We start from the raw sequence: 21,167 nt of genomic DNA on the forward strand, positions 1-21,167 counted from the left end.
ATTACACAAACATATGATTATAGGTGGATGGCCTTTGTCCATTTTCTCATTAAATCTCCCATAGAAGGTAAATAGATAAATGTCTTTTCAACATTAGTTAGTAGATAGATTCTAAGCTTAATCCAGAAGATTTAACTTTCATTTAACAGCCAAGAGGATCTAATCATGCTAACTGAGGCTTCATCCTCCTTACCATCCCTGACAACTATGGGTTTTTAGAACATATATGACCCCACAAGTCAGCCTACATATGACCTTTCACTTGAATGACCTTCTACTTAAACGTAGGCTAGAGAAAGAAAATCCTTTTAAACGTGATTCATATGAGCCTGCAGAGTAATTATTGGGAAGGTATTTTTTGTCTATGTTTATTAAGATCTAAAAGTAATGTCAACTTTTATAGGTACGTTAGTCATTTCTTTGGCTAATATGGTGAACAAACCATAAAATCTTTTTAAGCTTTCTCCCAACATTGATTAGGTGTGGGATAAATGGGGATCAAGTCACCTGGGATCTTCTCAGGTAAAAACTTTAGCAATAGAAAAAGATTTTTATTTTAATGAGAATATATATCTCAGATCAACTAAATTAGATGCTCTGAAAGTGGGATCTAGTAATTGGTGTTTTAATAAACCTCAAGAAGTTATGCATGCAAGTTAAAGAACTTGGAGAACCACTGGTCTACTCCAATCGGTGAGATTGAAAGGAGGAACTGGGCATATGTAGCACAGTTCTTTCCTGTGCTGTTCTCCCAGGGAGCCAGCCTGCCTGGTTTGTGAGTTCTGCTCTGCTTTCTGCCATTCAGTGGAAGGGAGTCTGTGACTTTCCATGCTGCACAGTAATTACGTAAAAGCAACATAAGGAAAATTAACACACTATCAGAGTGAGATATTTGAAATCTCTCCCCCGAGTAATAAAAACAACAGGCAAATAAATCATAAGTTTATATAGAAATTATTTGTAGAATAATTAACAAGGTCCACCTGCTGGAGGCATATGGAATAAAGATTGATTTCAAGCACAGTGGAATTAAACAAAAGCTAGTCCATAAAACAAGTCTCAATACAGTTAATAGAATTAATAATATTAACATAATATAGACCTCTGCTTCTACTAGTGATATAAATAAATAAGAAATAAATAAATGATGCATTTAACATGTCCATATATTTGATATTTAAAGAAAATACTTCTATACAACTTACTCTCAGAGGTAGTCATAGGAAAAGTAGAAAACATCTATATCTGAACAGTAACAAAAAGTATAATTTCAAAATATTTGGAAAAAAGTGCTTTTTAGAAGTTTATAACCTTTAAATTTAATATTATTAAAAAAGTATAAAATTAATTAACTAAAAATTAATTCAAGTTGAAAATTAGAAAAATAATGTTAGGGAGAAAAAGAAAGTGTAAGAAAAAATGTGGGAGCAGAAATTGATAGAATAAAAATAAACATATGACAAAAATTATATACTAATAAAAATGTTGGTTCCTAAAAATAAAAATAAACTCCTGACAAGACTAATAAAAATAAAGGAGAGAGGGGGGCAAAAATAAGAAAGATTAAGAATGAACAATTGGCAGAATTACAGATGCATCAATGTTTAAAGTTATAATAAGATATTATTAAAGATATATGCCAATTAATTAAAATTTTAAATTGACTAGATTCATATCTAGAAAAATTATAAATTAGAAATATCAATGTCAGAATTAATACAAAATCTAAATAATATTAAATTAGGAGTTACAAAATCACTAGAAAGAAAACATCAGTGGCGGCTTGCTTAATAAGTGAGTTCTACCTAATATTGAAGAAAAACATAGCTCCTATTTTTATAAACTTTCTTCTGAGAATTAAAACACTGGAAATACAACTCAACAGTGCATTTTACAAAGGCAGCCTAACAATGATTCCAAAATAAATAAAACTAGTAATGTGAAAAAATAGGCAATAATCTCATTTATTAACATATATGCAAAGTTCTTCCTCCAAATATTCCTAAGCCAAATTCAATAATTCCCATTAAGAACAAAACAAGATTCATTACTAATATTACTTTTATTTAATATTGTACAGAAAAAATATGACTTAGGTCACCAAAATGATAGAGTGAAACAACCTGTCTCCACTACCCTCGATCTCATAGAAAACAAAAAACAAATAACAAAAAACAAATACGCAGGGCAGAAATGATCACGAGCAATATCCCAGAACCCAAATAGAAGGATGAGATAGCTTCTGGGGTTGCAGAGAAGTCAAAACACTGTGCAGAGGGTAACAGAATCAGATTTTTATAACTATAATGCTTTTCCCCCAATTTGCCATGAACCAAGCATTTGGGAAATTTCCCCTGATTCACAGTTACTACTCTGGAAAAGGTAAGTTCAAGATGGACAACCAGCTTCCTCAACATCTTGGCTTTCCGGGCAGGAGACCTGTTCCTGCCTCAACACGCAAAAAGCTGCACAAGTACTTGAATGGAGAAATATTCCTGAAGACTGACAGAGACAAAGTGGCCAGTGCGTCTAGCAGCATCCCCAGCCTGGGAAACTCTCTGTATCTTGGCTGAAGGAGATGCCAAATTAGAGTGTTCAGTAGAACCTCACTGTAGGAGGTATGATCTGTTAGTCTCTTGGGCACAAAATCCTAGACAGCTTTCCCATTCTGCTATGTTATCCCCCTTTGGGACCTCCCCCATCCTGGACAGGCAGCACTCTGAACAGTTGCTAAAACAGAGGTAAACCTGGACTTAGTTGCCACTTAGTGCTAAAAAGGAGGCAGTGACCTAGCAAAAAAAAAAAAAAAAAAAAAAAAAGACAACAGGTAATTGTAAAGAAAATGCTAAGCAAACATATCCAATAGAAACAAAAATATATCAGCTAAAGGAGACTGGAATAAATAATTTTTCAATTCAAAGTCATAAATGTACATATACGAACAGAAAATCATGAGCTCCCCAAATTGACAAAGCAAAGCACCAGTAACCAACCCTAATAAGACAGCAATAGGGAAGCTCCCTGATTAAGAATAAAGAGAAGTTTTAAGAAAACTCAAAGATATTCAAAATAATACAAAAAAGCAATTTAGAAATGTATTAGAAAATTTTAACAAAGAGATTAAAATAACGAGAAACAAATCGAATAGGAACCCTGGAACTTAGAAGTATATTTGCTAAACCACAAAATTATTTAGAGGCTCTCAACAGCAGAATGGATCAGGCAGAGGAAAGAAACAGTGAGCTCAATGACAGAGTGCTGGAAAATACACAGAGGAGAAAAAAGAATGAAACTAAATGAAGGAAGGCTACAGGATATAGAAAATTACCTCAAAGGAGCAAATCTAAAAATTATTGAAGTTCAAGAGGGAGCTGGGCATGAACAAAGAATAGAAAGCTTAACAAAGAGATAAATGACGTACCTTTAAGGTACCAAATAAGACCCCTCCAGTTTGCCCATGATTATGGAAAACTCTGAAGCATCCTGGGTCGTTGAGCCGTCCCTCTGACTCGAAGTACTTTCCGAGAAGCCCCTTTTACATCCTTGTTCCTACGGCTGGAGATGATGGGTTTTATGAAGGCAGAGACAATGCTGTAGAACAGCACCACCTGTTTTCTCGCTGTAGGTTATACTAGGAGTCAGACCTCATGCACATGATCACGGCTGGCCCTTAGAACATGGTGACCACACTTTTACTTTTTTTCCGTGATGGCAGGTGGAAGGCATTGTGAATGTGATTCTACCGTGTAGAAAGACAAAATGGTGTGTAGAGATTCATGCTGTGGACTTTTTCCAAGGAGCAGCACAGGAACTTAACAGAAAAACTGAAAGAAGCCACAAACTCTGTGAAAATAGTAGTGTGCAGCAGCCTACACTGTGACCCAAACAGAAAACGATGAGTCTCCAGAGCATAAGTAGTGGGGGGACTGCTGCCATGACACACATCCCCACAGTGGGGAGACTGTTGCCATGACATCCTTTCCCACAGGAGAGCTAGGCAATCCAGGCCATGAGGGGAGGCCTCAGCCCTCCTCAATGCTGGGGCTGATTTAGGGAGCAGTGGGTAAAAGATGAGAAGGAACAGCATGGGGACATACTTTGCATGCACTCTCAGATGCCACTGGAGATGGAGGGAAGCCGTTTCTGATCCTACCTCACAGGGGACCTTGCAGAAGTCTACTGGCATCAGGCAGTGGTCACAGGTTGAGAGAAGCTCCCAACTGAGATTTGCAGTATAATTTGAGTAGGGGCGAACCCTAGTGGCCAGAACCAACAAGCCAGTGAGAAGTGTGCTATAAACATGGGTATAGAAACTGGGTGCCCCTGCTTTAGGAGCAAACCGGAGGGGTATGGCCTGAAAGCCATGCTTTCTGTCTCCCTTGGGGTTTGGGTTCAAGCCAGTGGATAATGGTTTGGGGCATAAGCCTTCTGAGTGAAGGCTGCCTGGAACTCAACTAGCTGCTGCCAGCAGAGCACTGTGTATGTGAGACCTGCCCTGCCAAGTGTGTGAGAGCTAAGTGGGGCTTATTGCCACTTACTACACCCCACTGCCTGTTTGGAGTCTTTGGTGCAGCAGAGAAAGCTACATTCTTCCTCGGAACATTACCCCAGCAGCCAGGGAACTGCCCTCTGGGGCCACTGCCTGCACCCACACGTGAGGAGCCAGAGTACAGATTTACCTGACTCAGCCCCCACCTGGCTTTGCTCCTAGACCCACCTTGGTAGCGTAACACAATGTGTAGAGATATTAGGAATTCCATAGGAGCTTTGGGACACCTACAAATTGCTTGAGATGCCAGACCACCTTCCCTGGGTAACATACGGCAAGCACAAATTCCACATTGCAGCTGGTGTTCTTTTAGGAGTACCACCTCCTGGCTGGAAGCAACCAGGATAGCCTTTTACAATATCTGGAGGCACAATTACACTGTGCTTAGGAAGGAGAAAACTTTTGTGTAATCTCTGCTATTGCCATTGACTGCATCATCCTGGCTAGCCAGGAGGTCTTGAATCTATCCACATGCTCCAATACATTATTTCTACAGCTGACATTCAAGAAAGCCAACACACTAAGGCTATTTCTAACTAAGGAAACCTTAGAGTCTACTAACTTCCCTCCCATCCCCATCAGAGCTGGTGCTGGTACCTGCTGCTGGAAGACTAGAGGAAAGGTCATATCACAGGATCCCTTGCAGACACTCCCCAGCAACAGTGTGGAGTGTGGAAGCCCCACTGGGTGGCTCGACCCAGGGGAGCAGCAGGATTCACAGTAGTCTGGCCCTAAGGGACTGCTACTTCTAGGGGAAGGGGGAGTGCACCACACTGAGGGAGTATCCCATGAGAGAGAAGAGGCCATATTACGGTCCTTAAGTCCCTGAACTTTCCGCTTATGGGATTGAAGAGGCACAGGTGCAGTGCTGGGCTAGTTGGGGAATGTCTGTGAATCTACTCTGACAGTCAGGCAGCCCTGATGCTTGTGAAGAGTATAAGAGAAGGGGACTTTTCTCCCCACTGATTACCACTGCAAACACAGCTGAGACTTCTGCTATGAGAACTCAGCATGTGTGTATCTGTAGACAACCTTTCTGAAATACTTTGGTATGACACATCCCCATAGGAGGAGTGCCCTCCAGGTTCAGGCTTGCATGAGAGGTAGAGTCACAATCCCCCTCTACATAGAACGTCAGGATTCCTGCAGATAAAAAGAAGTGCCTGTCTAATCTGAATAACCAGAACATCAGGTTAGGAATGTGACTGGAAGAAGGATCACATTTCCGATGGCTGGGAAGGAAAACTGTGGTGGCTCCTGCTCCTCCCCCTGAAAAGATCTAGTGCATCTCGCTGAGAGATTCCCCAGCTACCTCTGGCAAGGCTGGGACCTCTGCTCACCATTGAAGTATTGCATTTACCCACCTGCTTTAGCTGCAGCTGGATTTTACCCATGGGCACCTCCTACTGACCTGAAGCCTAAATTGTTCAACCCAGTGAATCAAATACTAGGAAATTATTATTATTATTATTATTATTATTATTATTATTTTGCCTAAGTATTCATAGTGCATTTTTTATTTTATTTTATTTTTATTATACTTTAAGTTCTAGGATACATGTGCACAACGTGCAGGTTTGTTACATATGTATACATGTGCCATATTGGTGTGCTGCACCCATTAACTCATCATTTACGTTAGGTATATCTCCTAATGCTATCCCTCCCCCCTTCCCCCACCCCACGACAGGTCCCGGTGTATGATGTTCCCCTTCCTGGGTCCAAGTGTTCTCATTGTTCAATTCCCACCTATGAGTGAGAACATGCGGTGTTTGTTCTTTTGTCCTTGCCATAGTTTGCTGAGAATGATGGTTTCCAGCTGCATCCATGTCTCTACAAAGGACATGAACTCATCCTTTTTTATGGTTGCATGATATTCCATGGTGTATATGTGCTACATTTTCTTAATCCAATCTATCATTGATGAACATTTGGGTTGGTTCCAAGTCTTTGCTATTGTGAATAGTGCCTCAATAAACATACATGTGCATGTGTCTTTACAGCAGCATGATTTATAATCCTTTGGGTATATACCCGGTAATAGTGTGGCTGGGTCAAATGGTATTTCTAGTTCTAGATCCTTAAGGAATCACCACACTGTCTTCCACAATGGTTGAACTAGTTTACAGTCCCACCAACAGTGTAAAAGTGTTCCTATTTCTCCACATCCTCTCCAGCCCCTGTTGTTTCCTGACTTTTTACGATCGCCATTCTCACTGGTGTGAGATGGTATCTCATTGTGGTTTTGATTTGTATTTATCTGATGGCCAGTGATGATGAGCATTTTTTCATGTGTCTGTTGGCTGCATAAATGTCTTCTTTTGAGAAGTGTCTGTTCATATCCTTCACCCACTTGTTGATGGGATTGTTTGTTTTTCTCTTGTAAATGTGTTTGAGTTCTTGGTAGATTCTGGATACTAGCCCTTTGTTAGATGAGTAGGTTGCAAAAATTTTCTCCCATTCTGTAGGTTGCCTGTCCACTCTGATGGTAGTTTCTTTTGCTGTGCAGAAGCTCTTTAGTTTAATTAGATCCCATTTGTCAATTTTGGCTTTTGTTGCCATTGCTTTTGGTGTTTTAGAAATGAAGTCCTTGCCCATGTCCTCAATGGTATTGCTTAGGTTTTCTTTTAGGGTTTTTATGGTTTTAGTTCTAACATTTAAGTCTTTAATCTATCTTGAATTAATTTTTGTGTAAGATGTAAGGAAGTGATCCAGTTTCAGCTTTCTACATATGTCTAGCCAGTTTTCCCAGCACCATTTATCAAATAGGGAATCCTTTCCCCGCTTCTTGTTTTTGTCAAGTTTGTCAAAGATCAGATGGTTGTTGATGTGTGGTATTATTTCTGAGGGCTTTGTTCTGTTCCATTGTTCTATTTCTCTCTTTTGGTACCAGTACTATGCTGTTTTGGTTACTGTAGCCTTGCAGTATAGTTTCAAGTCAGGTATCGTGATGCTTCCAGCTTTGTTCTTTTGGCTTAAGATTGTCTTGGTAATGCGGGCTCTCTTTTGGTTCCATATTAACTTTAAAGTAGTTTTTATAGCTTTGAGAGTTCCTTTGGAATTGATTTCTAGTTTCATTTTGCTGTGATCTGAGGAGACACTTGATATGATTTTTTTTTTTTTTTTTTTTTTTTTTTGAGACAGAGTCTCACGTGGTGGAGTGAGAGCAAGAGGGGGAGGAGATGCAACACACTTTTAAACAACAACATCTCACAAAAACAAATGATGGAGAATAGAACCAAGCCATGAGGAATTCACCCCCATGACCCAACATGACCCAAACACCTCTCACCAAGTCCCACATCCAACATGAGATTTAGAGAGGACAGCATCTAAACTCGTTACAGTTCAACATGAGATTAAAAAAAAATCAATAGTGTTCAGAGTACAGGTGGTTTTTTGTTATATTGGTAAGTTCTTTAGTGGTGATTTCTGAGATTTTGGTGCACATGTCATCTGAGCAGTGTGCACCATACCCAATATGTAGGCTTTTATTTCTCATCCTCCTCACCTTTCCCCGAGTCCCCAAAATCCATTGTATCATTCTTATGCCTTTGCATCCACATAGCTTAGCTCTCACTTACAAGTGAGAACGTACGATATTTAGTTTTCCATTCCCAAGTTACTTTACTTGGAATAATGGTCTCAAGCTCCATCCAACTTGCTACAAATAACATTATTTCATTCTTTTTAATGGCTGAGTAGTATTCCATGGTGTATATACAAACATTTTCTTTATCTACTTTATCTACTGGTCGATGGGCACTTAGGTTTGTTCCATATCTTTGCAATTGCAAATTGTGCTGCTACAAACTTACAATGACTGCTTTTTCTTTGAGTAAATATCTAGTAGTGGGATTGCTAGATTGAATGGTAGTTCTACTTTTAGTTCTTTAAGGAATCTTCGTACTGTTTTTAATAGTGGTTGTTCTACTTTACATTCCCACCAGCAGTGTAAAAGTGTTCCTTTTTCACCACATCCCTGCTAACATCTATTACTTTCTAACTTTCTGATTATGGCCATTGTTGCAGGAGTAAGTTGGTATCTCATTACAGTTTTAATTTGCATTTCCCTGATAATTAGTAATGTTGAGCATTGTTTTCATATATTTGTTGGCCGTTTGTATATTCTCTTTTGAGAATTTTCGATTCATGTCCTTTGCCGACTTTTTGATAGGATTTTTGGTTGTTTTGAGTTCCTTGTAGATTCTGGATATTAGTCTTTCATTGGATGCATAGTTTGTGAATATTTTCCTCCACTCTGTGGTGTGTCTGTTTACTCTGCTGATTATTTCTATTGCTGTGCAGAACTTTTTAGTTTAATTAGGTCGCATTTATTTATTTTTGTTTTTGTTGCATTTGCTTTTGGGGTCTTAGTCATGATTATGAGATTTAGAGGGGACAACATCCAATACGAGATTAAGAGGAGGGCTTGAAAAGTCTAAAATAATTACTATGTGGCCCTTTAAGAAAAAGTTTGCCTGCTCCTTCCCTGAAGTATTTATTAGTATCCTGTATAGATTGGTAAATTTCATATTGATTAAATTATAATCTTAGGATAAATTATATTCTCAGGACAAATTAATAGTGGTTACATATTATTTTTATGTTAGTTTCCAACTTGGCATCTTCTCACTGATGAGTCTGATTTCTGAGCCAGCATCCTTAGGTACCTTGCACAATGTCTCTCCTAGCTCTATGTAGTTGTTACTAGGGATCTTAATTTTTATTTTGCTCTCTTTGCATGATCCCAGTCTTAGGAACATATCCTGGATACACTTTGGGGAGAAAAACAAAAATGTGGCTTGGATGAGAGTATTGTTAGGAGAATTTGTAGGTAGATGGGTAGTTTTTCCTAAAGAATGTTTATTTAAAAATGGCTTTCAAGAGAAGGATCTAGGAGTGTGTCACGGTAGTCTCTACTCAATCAACAGTAACACTCAAAAGTTAATAACCCAGATGGAAAGAGGCCATTTAGCTGGAAGAAAATTCATCAAGGCAGGGTTTGAAAGTTTGAAAGCTGGGGGTTCTAGCATTGGCAGAATTCAGTGTTATGCTGGATTCAGAAAGTTGCCATAGGACCAATGAGGGGAAGTGACAAGGAGATGGACTTCAGTTCATGAAAACTAAATTTCAAACAATCCAGAGCTACATGTTTATTGTGACTGTTTGTAATACAGTTCTCTAATAGGGAACATTGTCAATTAATGTTAGAAACACTAAAAAGGAAAAGAGTATGACGGGTAGGAGGGAGAGTGACTTAAAGTTTATGGATCACTTACTATGTACAAGACTTTATATTTTGCTCTTTATATATTTTATCTGAGCAAAACACAAGCTAGCTCATGATATTCTCACAGAATACCAACATCAGACAAAGTCACTCTGTGACCACAATGAAGTGAGAGGAAAAAAAATACCACTTAATAATCCTGTCTAATTACATATAAGACTGTACAATCAGAAAAATATATTTAGTTTTCTAGTTAAAATGAGTGACTGATATGATATTTCTCAATTACAGATTTAGTCTACCTTAATAAATAGATTCATTAAGATACCTAATCATGGAATTATTTCTAGTAATTGACAGGACCAAATCCAGAGCAAGCTTAGCTTTCTTGAACCCTTCCTCCTCACCTAATGTGAGCTCACATCCTGTAATAATTTCTATCTAACACTCTCTTACAGAAATGTCCCACAACTCCAGTGGTGTGTGATCACCCACATTGCAGTGAGTCAATAAACCTAATTTTGTTAGATTATGGGTATGTTCCTTTATTTTGCTGGAAGGCCGTGTCCTGTCATTTAATTCTCAAAGCAACCCAAATATGTTCAGTTTAAAGGTAAAGAAAATAAGGCTGTGAGATGCTAAGTCACTTAGGCAAAGTTAATTATTTGAAGAAGTTTAGTTGCCAAACAGGTATTCTACATCTGCAACATGAAGTGGGAAATGTAAACTAACACACTTTAAAACTATTGTAGTTAGTGTTTACATTTTATCTTACTGAATTCTCACAACACACATTTATACATAATAAAATACTGGTTCAAATAAATACACAACTGCCTGAGGTACATAGGTAAAGAGTAGTAGTTAAGAGCACAGACTTTAAAAGAGGTAACACATTACGGTAATGTGACCTTGGTTATGCTCCTTTGACCATTAGGAACATTTCCGAGGCAGTGGAGCTTAGAGGTGATGATCATGGACTCTGGGGTCAGAGTGATTGGGTTTATAATTCTGTAGAGCACTTGTATGAGCTTGTACACATTATTGAACTCTCTGTACTTCAGTTTTCTCAAATGTAAAATGGGAACAACAGTCATACTAACCTCATAGAATAATTGTGAGGACTGTATTAGTACATACATTGTGCTTAGAACAATATGTGTTGCTTGGCAAATGGTCAGGTAAGCAGGTCTTTAATTGGAACTACAATTCAAATTAAGGTTTCTGAAGCTCCACAACCCCAGTTTGTTTGTTTTAAGAACAGGCAGCTCTTATCAGAGAGGCTTCTCAAAGGAAGAGTATTAGGTGGGATTCAGCACATTATCAGGAAAAGTAATTGGCTAAAATGATGAGGGGAAACAGTGTCTCTTTGGATTTCTGAGATGAGTCAAGAAATGTGAGAGTGCATGTGTTTGTGAGAAGAGTGTTGGGAGGATTAGGGTCATGTTTTCAGATCCAGAGCCCAAGAGTCTAGGTTTGGAAGTCACTAGTGATGAGGGAATAGGAGTGGCAAAGGAGGGTGATGAGATAGCAAACATTTGGGAAAGACTTTTCTGAGCCCACCTCGGCAGGTGAGAGGTAAACTTGGCTTCCCAGGAGTCTCTCCTGAGCCTGATTCTCACCTGCCTCTGGGGTTGGAGGTCTCCCTTCCTTCTGTCACTGTGGCAAAACAGTTAGTGTTAGCTCTGGGGACTCTGCCTCAGGAGGATGAGACTTGCTATAAAGGAGAAAGGGCTTATAGATCCAGTGTCCATCTCCCACACATATACTGATCCAGGCAAGATCAAAGCAGACACTGAATGATGTTCAGTGGTTGGTAGGTGAACTAGGGGGCACATTAACTGTATTGATCAGGGATTGCAAAGGTGGGACTGATAATAAGGGACTTGAAAACAGGCACTACTTTGAAATCCAACAATCAGTTTAGTGAAAATGTGAGTTAAGCAACTGGGACTTGAAATAATTCAATTTTGATAATCTTAGAGTATCAGATTTGGAAGAGACTTTGAAGGCCATCTTGTCCACCATTCCCTCCATTTGATTCTTACTTCATTCTACAACCAAGAGTTTAGCAAACATTTGCTTTTAAAACGTTGAGAGACAAGAAATTATCTTATGTGTGTGCTGTCACAGATTGGTCAAGTGCTGACACAGATGGTAGAAAGTAGAGGTTTCTTAAACAATTATTTGTAAAATAGAGGCTGTGATTGAGAACATCTAAAGAGGTATAGACAGTCTCCAATGAACGATAATTCTACTTACATTTTTTCTACTTTACAGTAATATGAAAGCAATACATATTCAACAGATTAATACATGAGATATTCAATACCTTATTATAAAATCGGCTTTGTGTTAGATGATTTTGCCCAACTGTAGGCTAATGCAAGTTCTCTGAGCACACGTAAAAGAGGCTAGGCTAACATAGGATGTTTGGGTATATTCCATGCATTTCCAACTTATTTTCATTATGGTAGGTTTATTGGCTGTAACCCCTTTGTAAGTTGAGGAGCATTTATATTGTATTCTCTCAGGAGAAGCTGCATTTGAAAATGCTTATCCTAGAGAAGGCCTTACACAGATTTTCTATTTGGAAGAGTAAAGACATTTGGTCATGCAATAATTTGGGGTCCAGAGGCCTTTAGGGTGCTCCTGAAATTATTATGTTTGCTAGACCTTACTTGATCTACAAATACAGTTGGCATCAGAAAATCTAACTGGTATAAAGGGGAAACATTACCAACAACAGTTCCTTGCACACAAAAGATGATCAAAACTATTTCTTGAATTTAATTTCTCTGAGTCAGGGGGAGCAATGATGGGTCTTTCAACAGGATTAGGGAAAATTGAGGCCAGACTAAATTTGAGAAGCTAAGTTTATTAGAATACTGTAAGCTTTAAATTGCTAAGAAGACAACAAAAAGGATGTGTTCAGGTGCAATAGAGAAAATGTAACTTAAATTTAGGCTAGAATACAACATTAATTGAGTTCACAATTCTATGCTTACTGTTCCAGGCATCAGCAGGAAAATATATAATAATTAATGAAGTACTACATTTGCTCTCAAAGATCTTAACAATTTATGGGGAAGACAGACTTGTTAAAAAGGTAACAATGTGCTAAATGTAAATATTATGAGGGCATAGAAAAGGAATGTATAATTCTTTTTCTGAGGGATTCAGTAGAAGTATATTTAAGGAGTTAAGATTTGATCTGATTTTGAAGGATGAGAAGCAGTTCCCAGATGGAGAAAAGAAGAGAGATGACTTGGAAGAAAATGAAATGTAATGAAGCAAGAATTTCTTTTTTAACATATCTGTCTCCCGTAATTGGAGAGGTGAATGTACAGTCTCTTTAGTTTAGAAGAGAATCAAGAAGGGTCTTTTAAGTGTCAACTGCTTCCAATGAATTTCAAATTCTAAAATATCAAACCAAGAAGTTTATTTCTACTGCAGGGCATTTGAGTTTGAAAGAAATGCTCGGTGTTGGGTGAGCGGTAGAGGTGCAGGGAAAGTATTGGTCTACTAATTATTAAATGAATTGTTTAAATTAATTCGTTTGGTTATTAATATCTTATTGAATACTTTTAATGTGACAGCCATTGTGACGAGTGTTAGGATGATGAAAATAAGCAAGAGACTGGTTTGTCAGTATGATAACTAGAATTGGGCAGTTCTCTTCAACTGCAGTATGATCTACACAGGGTCTGGTGTGACTGGCACTGGTTGCCATTTTATGCATTTAAAGTTGCATTGTGATTTTTGTTGTTTTCTTTTTGCATCTGTTACATGTTTTGCTTAAGAATAATTAGAATAGTATTTTGTATGAAATTTCACCAAGCCAGCTATATACTTTTCACCTGTATTTATATAATTGATTTTATGAAAACACAAGATGCATGTTTATTGCCACTTATCATGTTTGTTTTTGAATCTGCATTCTTTTTCTTTTCTTTTCTTTTCTTTTTGAGATGGAGTCTCGCACTGTCGCCCAGGCTGGGGTGCAGTGGCGCGATCTCAGCTCACTGCAAGCCCCGCCTCCTGGTTTCACGCCATTCTCCTGCCTCAGCCTCAGGAGTAGCTGGGACTACAGGTGCCCGCCACCTCGCCCGGCTAGTTTTTTTTGTATTTTTTAGTAGAGACGGGGTTTCACCGTGTTAGCTAGGATGGTCTCCATCTCCTGACTTCCGCCCGCCTTGGCCTCCCAGAGTGCTGGGATTACAGGCGTAAGCCACCACACCCGGCCGAATCTGCATTCTTACACCAAACACGCTAACCACCCTAACCCATCTTCCTGTCAGCAGTACCCACAAGGCAAATTCACACCTTCATCTCCGAGCTTGAGGTCAGAATAGCTAAATTTTAGTTATGTTTTAAAAGTCTACATCTGACCAGGTCACTCATCTAGCAAACATTCTTCAGTTATGCCCTACATCTATGGAGCTAAGGTCTTAAAGCACTGAGTGAGCTTTCCCAGTTTGCTTACCATAGAGGGGAACATGTGTTTCCTTAACGTGGGCTGCTTGCTGCTCAGTGCTTTTATTTTTGTCTGAAATATTTCTTTTTCTCTTTTACATAGCTGATCCCACATCTTCTTGGAAAATTCATCTTATGGGCTTCCTCTAAAAGTTTTTTTTCAGTCATCCGGGCCTGAGAAATGAGCCACTTCTCAGGCACTCTGAAGTGTTCCGTACTTTACAAATCCTATTGAGATGGCTGCTTCTCTATAGGGTTGTAAGCTTTCTGGTGGCAGAGACTGTACGTTGCTGAATTTTATGTTCTTTCTACCTGACACATATTTGTTCAATAAATATGAACTGAACTGAACAATAAGAAAAGATTTGCTACTATATTAATCTCATGCCCAAAATTCACTCTTTAAGACTTAACTGAAGGAAAAACTATGACCTGGGAAGAGGAGTTAGAATGTTTGCAAACAGTCATACAGTACAGAGCTAGAATGTTTGAGGATGGTCTAAATGTTGTTTCCTTGAAATAGTATCTATAGGAAATAGAAAAGTCTTCTAATTGTTTCTTTCTCTCTATTCCTGAATTTTCTTATTTGCAAAATAGGCAAAACAATGGTGCTTATCTCATTGAAGTATACAAATTAAGTAAATATTGAATGCAAGACACTTGTAAAAATGTTTGATGAATAGTTAAGTGCTAAGAAGAGTTAGCTATTACTATTTTTACAGTAATAGTAATAGTAGTGAGAGTAATAGTAGTAATTTTAGTGCTACTTTTAAGTTAAAAAGAGGGAGAGAGAAATGAAGTTTTGGCTGGATTCAGCAGTCATATCAATCCAATGTTTTCTTCTTTCCTTCTTTACCTCAGCCTCCCATGGATCAACACAACCATTCAAGCCTGGCTGAATTTGTGTTCCTTGGCTTTGCCAGTGTGGGCTATGTCAGGGGCTGGCTTTTTGTCCTGCTGCTGTTGGCATACCTGTTCACCATCTGTGGCAACATGCTCATCTTCTCAGTCATCCGACTGGATGCAGCTCTGCACACACCCATGTACCACTTTGTCAGTGTGCTTTCCTTCTTGGAGTTGTGGTATACAGCTACCACTATCCCTAAGATGCTAGCTAATATTCTCAGTGAGAAGAAAACCATTTCTTTTGCAGGATGCCTCCTTCAGACCTACTTCTTCCACTCCTTGGGAGCTTCTGAATGCTACCTTCTTACAGCCATGGCCTATGATAGATACCTGGCCATTTGTCGGCCCCTCCAGTACCCTGCAATTATGACCACCACACTCTGTGCCAAGATGGCTGCTGCTTGTTGGATTTGTGGCTTCCTGTGTCCCATTTCTGAGGTCATCCTGGTCTCCCAGCTCCCATTCTGTGCTTACAATGAAATCCAACACATTTTCTGTGACTTTCCACCTTTGCTGAGCTTAGCCTGCAAGGACACGTCCACTAACATTCTGGTGGACTTTGCCACTAATGCTTTCATAATTCTTATCACTTTCCTCTTTATCATGTTTTCTTATGCAAGGATCACTGGGGCTGTGCTGAAGATAAAAACAGCATCGGGAAGAAAGAAGGCCTTTTCTACCTGTGCCTCACATCTTGCTGTAGTCCTCATCTTCTTTGGGAGCATCATCTTCATGTATGTGCGGCTAAAGAAGAGCTATTCACTGACCCTTGACCGAACACTTGCTGTAGTTTACTCCGTACTAACACCAATGGTCAATCCAATTATCTACAGTCTTCGTAACAAGGAAGTCATTAAAGGCATCAGGAGGACCATCTTCCAGAAGAGAGATAAAGCTAGTGTTGCTCACCATTGACTTTCTTCCAATGTCCTTTCTCACCTCAATGTTCAATTCATAAAAGTTCTATGTCCCTTTAGCTTGGCCTTGAATAATCTTCCCATCATCACACGTGCTCTGAATTTCACTTCCTTTCACCTCTTCAAATATTTCATTTCTTTATGGTTTTCTCATTTTCTACATCTCTACTTTTTCCATTTTTTACTTGATCACTTATGTCAGCATTTAAGAATATTTTAGTATCTACATTCTTCTTTTAAAAAATAAGCATGTATATTTCCTTGGCCACACATATGCATCCAGCTAGAGATCAATTTCTCTGCTCCTTTTTCCAGTCAAACTTCTCAAAACACCATATCTCCTCTTCTTTACTTCATATTCACTTCTCAGCTTATTCCAATCTTATTTTGGCTCAGACCTTCCAACTAATATTTTGTGAAGGCCATTATTGACCTCCATGCTGCCAAATTCATCAGAAACTTCTTTTCCTTCCTCTCTCCTGAACTCTTGACACAGACAACCAGTTTTTATTCCTCAACTCTCTTAGCTTTTACTCCTTAAGTCTCCCTAAATCTCATGACATCATTACCTCCCAATTTTCTTCTTATCTTTCTGGTGAGTCTTTCCCAGCCTTTGTTGTCCTGCTGTGCTATATCCCTAGATACTCAGAGTTATTCTTATGGATTTAAATATGATCTCTGTCTATCACAAGGGCTCTTAAATTTTTATCTCCAAACCACATTTTTTCTCTGAGATTTAGACTTATATATTCAACTTCCCACTTATCAACAGTGCCTGGATTGTAATTCTTAATAATTTAAAACTTAACATGTCAAAATTGATTTCTTAAAATTTCTAACCATGAAATCTTGATGCTTTTGTTTCCCTGTGTTTCTTCTAGAAAATTTTAAATATTCTATTTTGCTTCCTTTTCTTCCACTCATAATCGTGACCAACTATTAATGTATGCCAATCTTTTCACAAAATATATTCTTGAATCAATTTATTTCTTATTCACTTTAATGTTTCTACCCTGATGTAAATTGCCAACATCTCTCAACTGGATTAATATAATAATATTCTACCCACATTCCTTTCTCCTACTCTCATTCTATTCTAATATATTTTCCACACAAAATATAAAGTAATGTATTTGAAATCTGAATTGTATATACCATTTTATAAAAACATGAGAAATTCTCAATTGCCCTTAAGATAAAATTCAAAGCCTCACCATACTTTATAAGGCTAAACAAAATTCTTCCCTGCCTTCCTCTCCAACATAGACTCATACCTCTTCTCCCTCACCTCCCTCTTCCCTAGCTACCTGATTATCCTTTCAGGTCTTCAAATACATTACGGATTTTTCTGGCTTCCCGATCTTCACCCTGTTTTTTTCCCCAATATTTCATTTGGCTCACTCCTCTTAATTGTGTGATTTTTCTGTTCAAATATCAATTTCCAGTGATGTCTGCTTTGAGAGGACTTCTGAACACTCAGTCTAATTTATGTCACTCATTTTTATCTCTGAAGTGTGTTTTGCTTCTCTTCAAAATATGTATGGCAATTTATGTGTTTGTGGACATTTATGTATGTATAGATACATATAGTTTGTCATTCTTTCCTACAAGCATCTATAAACTAGATTTTGTCTCAAATTATTTCAGTTTTCTAATTTGTTGTATGTCCAGAATCTAGCACAGCACCTAAATAGGATGAGTATTCAATGCAAGTGTAATGAATGAAACATGTAATGAATCTTACCCACACCTGGGTAAGATAATAACATATTTGGCCTTTAACAATGACATAATGATTCTAATCATTACTGAAACTCACTCATCCACAGAATGCATTGGTCTTCCCTAGTTGTACTCACCTGTTTTCTGCACATCCCACCTCAACTTGTCTACATCTGCCTTTTGAATGTCCTTGGATAATACTGGTAGCTGGTCCTTACTTAGTCACTGTGCATCATACTAGGTTATCTTTTCTGGATCTGTATTTATTTTTTTACTCACAGACTTTGGTGGGCCGGTAAGCTATCTCTAGATAATATTCATTTTTAACATGATATGGTTATGTGTAAACATACATTTTCATGTCATTTGAGAAAATGCATAAGTGTAGGATTGCTAGGACGCATGATAAATGTATGTTTATAATTAACTGTCTATCTGTTTTCCAAAGACTAGTGCTTTTTGGGTCCCTCCACTGTGGTGCAATGTGGGGCATGTGTAGTAAAAGTCCATTCAGTCTGGGCAGCTTTCCTGAGCTGTGGGAATGGGCTTGTCATGAACCCCAGGCTTCTGTTTCTCACTGCTGCCTGTCTATGAGTAACAAATCTGCTTTTCTTGATTTGTTATGTGTTTTGTCTCACCAGATTCATGAACTAGGTAGAGAACCTTTGCACATATATGTATGTCCTTTATTCCAAATCCTCCCTGCTGTCATCCACACTATTTTATCATATATTTTTGTAAAATAAACACACAGTACATTGCTACTATTTTTGCTATATACAGTCATTTTCTGTGAACAGTGGTGGTAAAAGACATTACAAGAGGGTGAGAGGTTAGTTAGTACTGAGGAAGTCAATGGAGTTACAGGTTCAAGTCATGTGATAACATAAAAAAGACCGGCAGTTATGTGCTAAAGTCTGCTCATAGTTTTTGAGAAATGATTGACAACTTATTAGAAATTCTGTGGCACCAATAGCTTGGAATCAGATACAGTGGGAGTATTAGCACTATGCCAATCAGCAAATGTTATAAATCAGGGCCTTTTTAAAAATGGTAGGCTATGTCAAAGCTAAACAATGCAGACGCTAAAGTGGTAAGGACAGATTTAATCAGTAATATACAGATATAAAAATATATACACACACACAAACACACACACACACGCACACACACACATAGACATAAATTATTTTGGTAGCTTTGAATTTTCTCAGGCAGGCACTTAAAGAGATGCTAGGATCATCTATGGCCTTGAGCTCTTAGAAACTATGTCAGTGTTTAAGTCTTTTAATACATGTGGTGGGGGAGGGAAGGTGGGTAGGGTGGATGAAATAATTTTTGCTGACAGTCTGTAGATTTTGTAAGCCAAGGTTGAGGTTTAGTCAAAAAGAGAACTAGAGTTCAATGAAGTAGAGAATCTTTGTTAGAGGAAAGTCAGTCATTAAACATTTACCCCAACACAAGTAGAGACAGAATAACATTTGGAGGGAGGGTAGCAGAACTGATGGACATATTTTAGGGATAGATGATATTCTAGAAGAATTGATGGACATATTTTAGGAATAGATGATATTCTAGTTCACAGAAAAGAAGTAATTGAAATGAAACTGACAAGGTGGAAAATTTAATTTAAAAGGTAGTGGTTATTTAACCCTTAATTGCCTTATAGGGATTTAGAAAACTTGAATAAACCTTTAGTCATTAAGTAAATAAAATTATTACTTAAACTCTATGTATACAAATCAAAAAACAAAATAATACTTTGACTCAAAAATTATGTTATTAGTTAAAAATCTATTTACCACAAACAAAATATTAAATACTTGCAACTCAGTTTGAAAAAAAAAATCTTCCAGAAAGAAAGTAGGAGATAGAAAAAAAATATAAACTTGGATGAAGAATATTGAAAGTGTGGGTGGGATGGGGAAAGTGACAAAAATTATTTAATTCTTCTCATAGTTTATATTATAGTTTGTAAGTACCTTTTTACATTATCACATTTGATTATTACTTTTATATGAGGAAAGTAAATCTTCTTTATACTTTTTAAAATTTTTATCTGACAAACAATTATATATGTGATGTTTTGATACATGTATGCAGAGTGGAATGCTCAAATTAGGCTAATTAACATAATCACCTCACATATAGTACTTATCATTTTTATTTTGTGGCAAGAATATTTAAAATCCACCCTTCTGGCAGTATTGCCAACCAAGGCTTAATGAAGTGCCTAATGTCACATAAGTATTTGGAAGAATGGCTGGAACTGAAATCCAGGGTTCTGAAGCAGCACTCTTTACGGAGCAGGTAACATTAGAGTGGAGAGGAGAATGCAGTGTGTAAGACAACATATAACTGCTATAAATATGAGCAACAGACAAGATGAGGAGTCGGCCTTAATCGTATTTATGTCCTCCGTGTCTCCCTGTCCTCACGCTTTCAGGGTCAGAGAAGGTCAGTTACATTTTATAAAGATCCTATCATAATTGAAAGTTGTATGCTTACTCCCAAGTCATGCAATACAGGAACCCATTTGAACCTAGTTTTCACACCAGTTATTGTTGTTTACTAAAGGAAGTAATTGCCTTGAGACATGTTCTATCTCAACTTGGACTGGTAGTTATTGTTGTAGTAACTAATAGGTAATGAAGGACTACTAGCTAATGAACTTGCTGTATGTCAGTTCCCTTCCTGAGAGAGCACTTTAGTGACCCCAGGAGGTCTGCTCAGAAGGCCCATGGGCTTCTGCCTCTGTAAGAACCCTATCAAGAATCCAGGTTTTATGGGAGAAGAATTTGTTTTATGGTTTAACTTATTCCCACAGGTTCCATCAAAGTGATAAACTTCAACCCCTCCAGGCCCCTGGAGTGGCTGGGTATAATACTGCAAATGAGACATAGGAAGTGAGCAGGAAGTTCTTTTTGAATTTTAGACTCTGAGTAGTGGCCGGGCTTCCAGAGTTAAGCTGTAGCAGAGCCCTCCCCAGCATCAATCTCTAGGTAAGACTTTATCAAGCAGGTATTTTCATCTTCACATTCCTTCTTAGCCTGATCACTAAGAGACCTAGAAGATTCAGAAATATGGAGAGGTTTTGAATAATCAGGGTCCATAAAACACATAATTCAAACACAGAAACTATTTTAAAAAACAGTTATTCTGCTTTTCAAATGCTATAGTGAAGAGTCTGGCTTCAAAATTAGTAAATTGACTATATTTTTAATTAACTGTGTAAACTGGAACAAGTCTTCTCCCCTTTCTGGATCCCAGTTTTTTTGGTTGTTGTTTGTTTGTTTTTTTTAAATGAAGACATTGAGTGAGATAATCTCTAAAATTGTATCCCCCTTCTCACCCCCAGATCTTT

At 37.9% G+C, this 21,167-nt stretch overlaps 1 protein-coding gene and 1 long non-coding RNA gene across 2 annotated transcripts in view; both read left to right on the plus strand.

Moving 5' to 3' along the window:
* Positions 1–21,167, plus strand: part of LOC123575526 (uncharacterized) — a 189,399-nt gene that overhangs the window by 142,309 nt on the left and 25,923 nt on the right. The window lies entirely within an intron of this gene.
* On the plus strand, positions 15,010–16,183 carry OR6N2 (olfactory receptor family 6 subfamily N member 2). Its single transcript, XM_074039907.1, has one exon. The coding sequence runs from the start codon at positions 15,126–15,128 to the stop codon at positions 16,077–16,079; it is 954 nt and encodes a 317-aa protein (XP_073896008.1). The 5' UTR covers positions 15,010–15,125; the 3' UTR covers positions 16,080–16,183.

The sequence above is a fragment of the Macaca fascicularis genome, chromosome 1, assembly GCF_037993035.2.
Source record: "Macaca fascicularis isolate 582-1 chromosome 1, T2T-MFA8v1.1".
Lineage (NCBI taxonomy): Eukaryota > Metazoa > Chordata > Mammalia > Primates > Cercopithecidae > Macaca > Macaca fascicularis.

What these genes read in the sequence shown, in the direction of transcription:
- OR6N2 (XM_074039907.1), top strand. Translation starts at nt 15,126, where the DNA reads ATGGATCAACACAACCATTCAAGCCTGGCTGAATTTGTGTTCCTTGGC.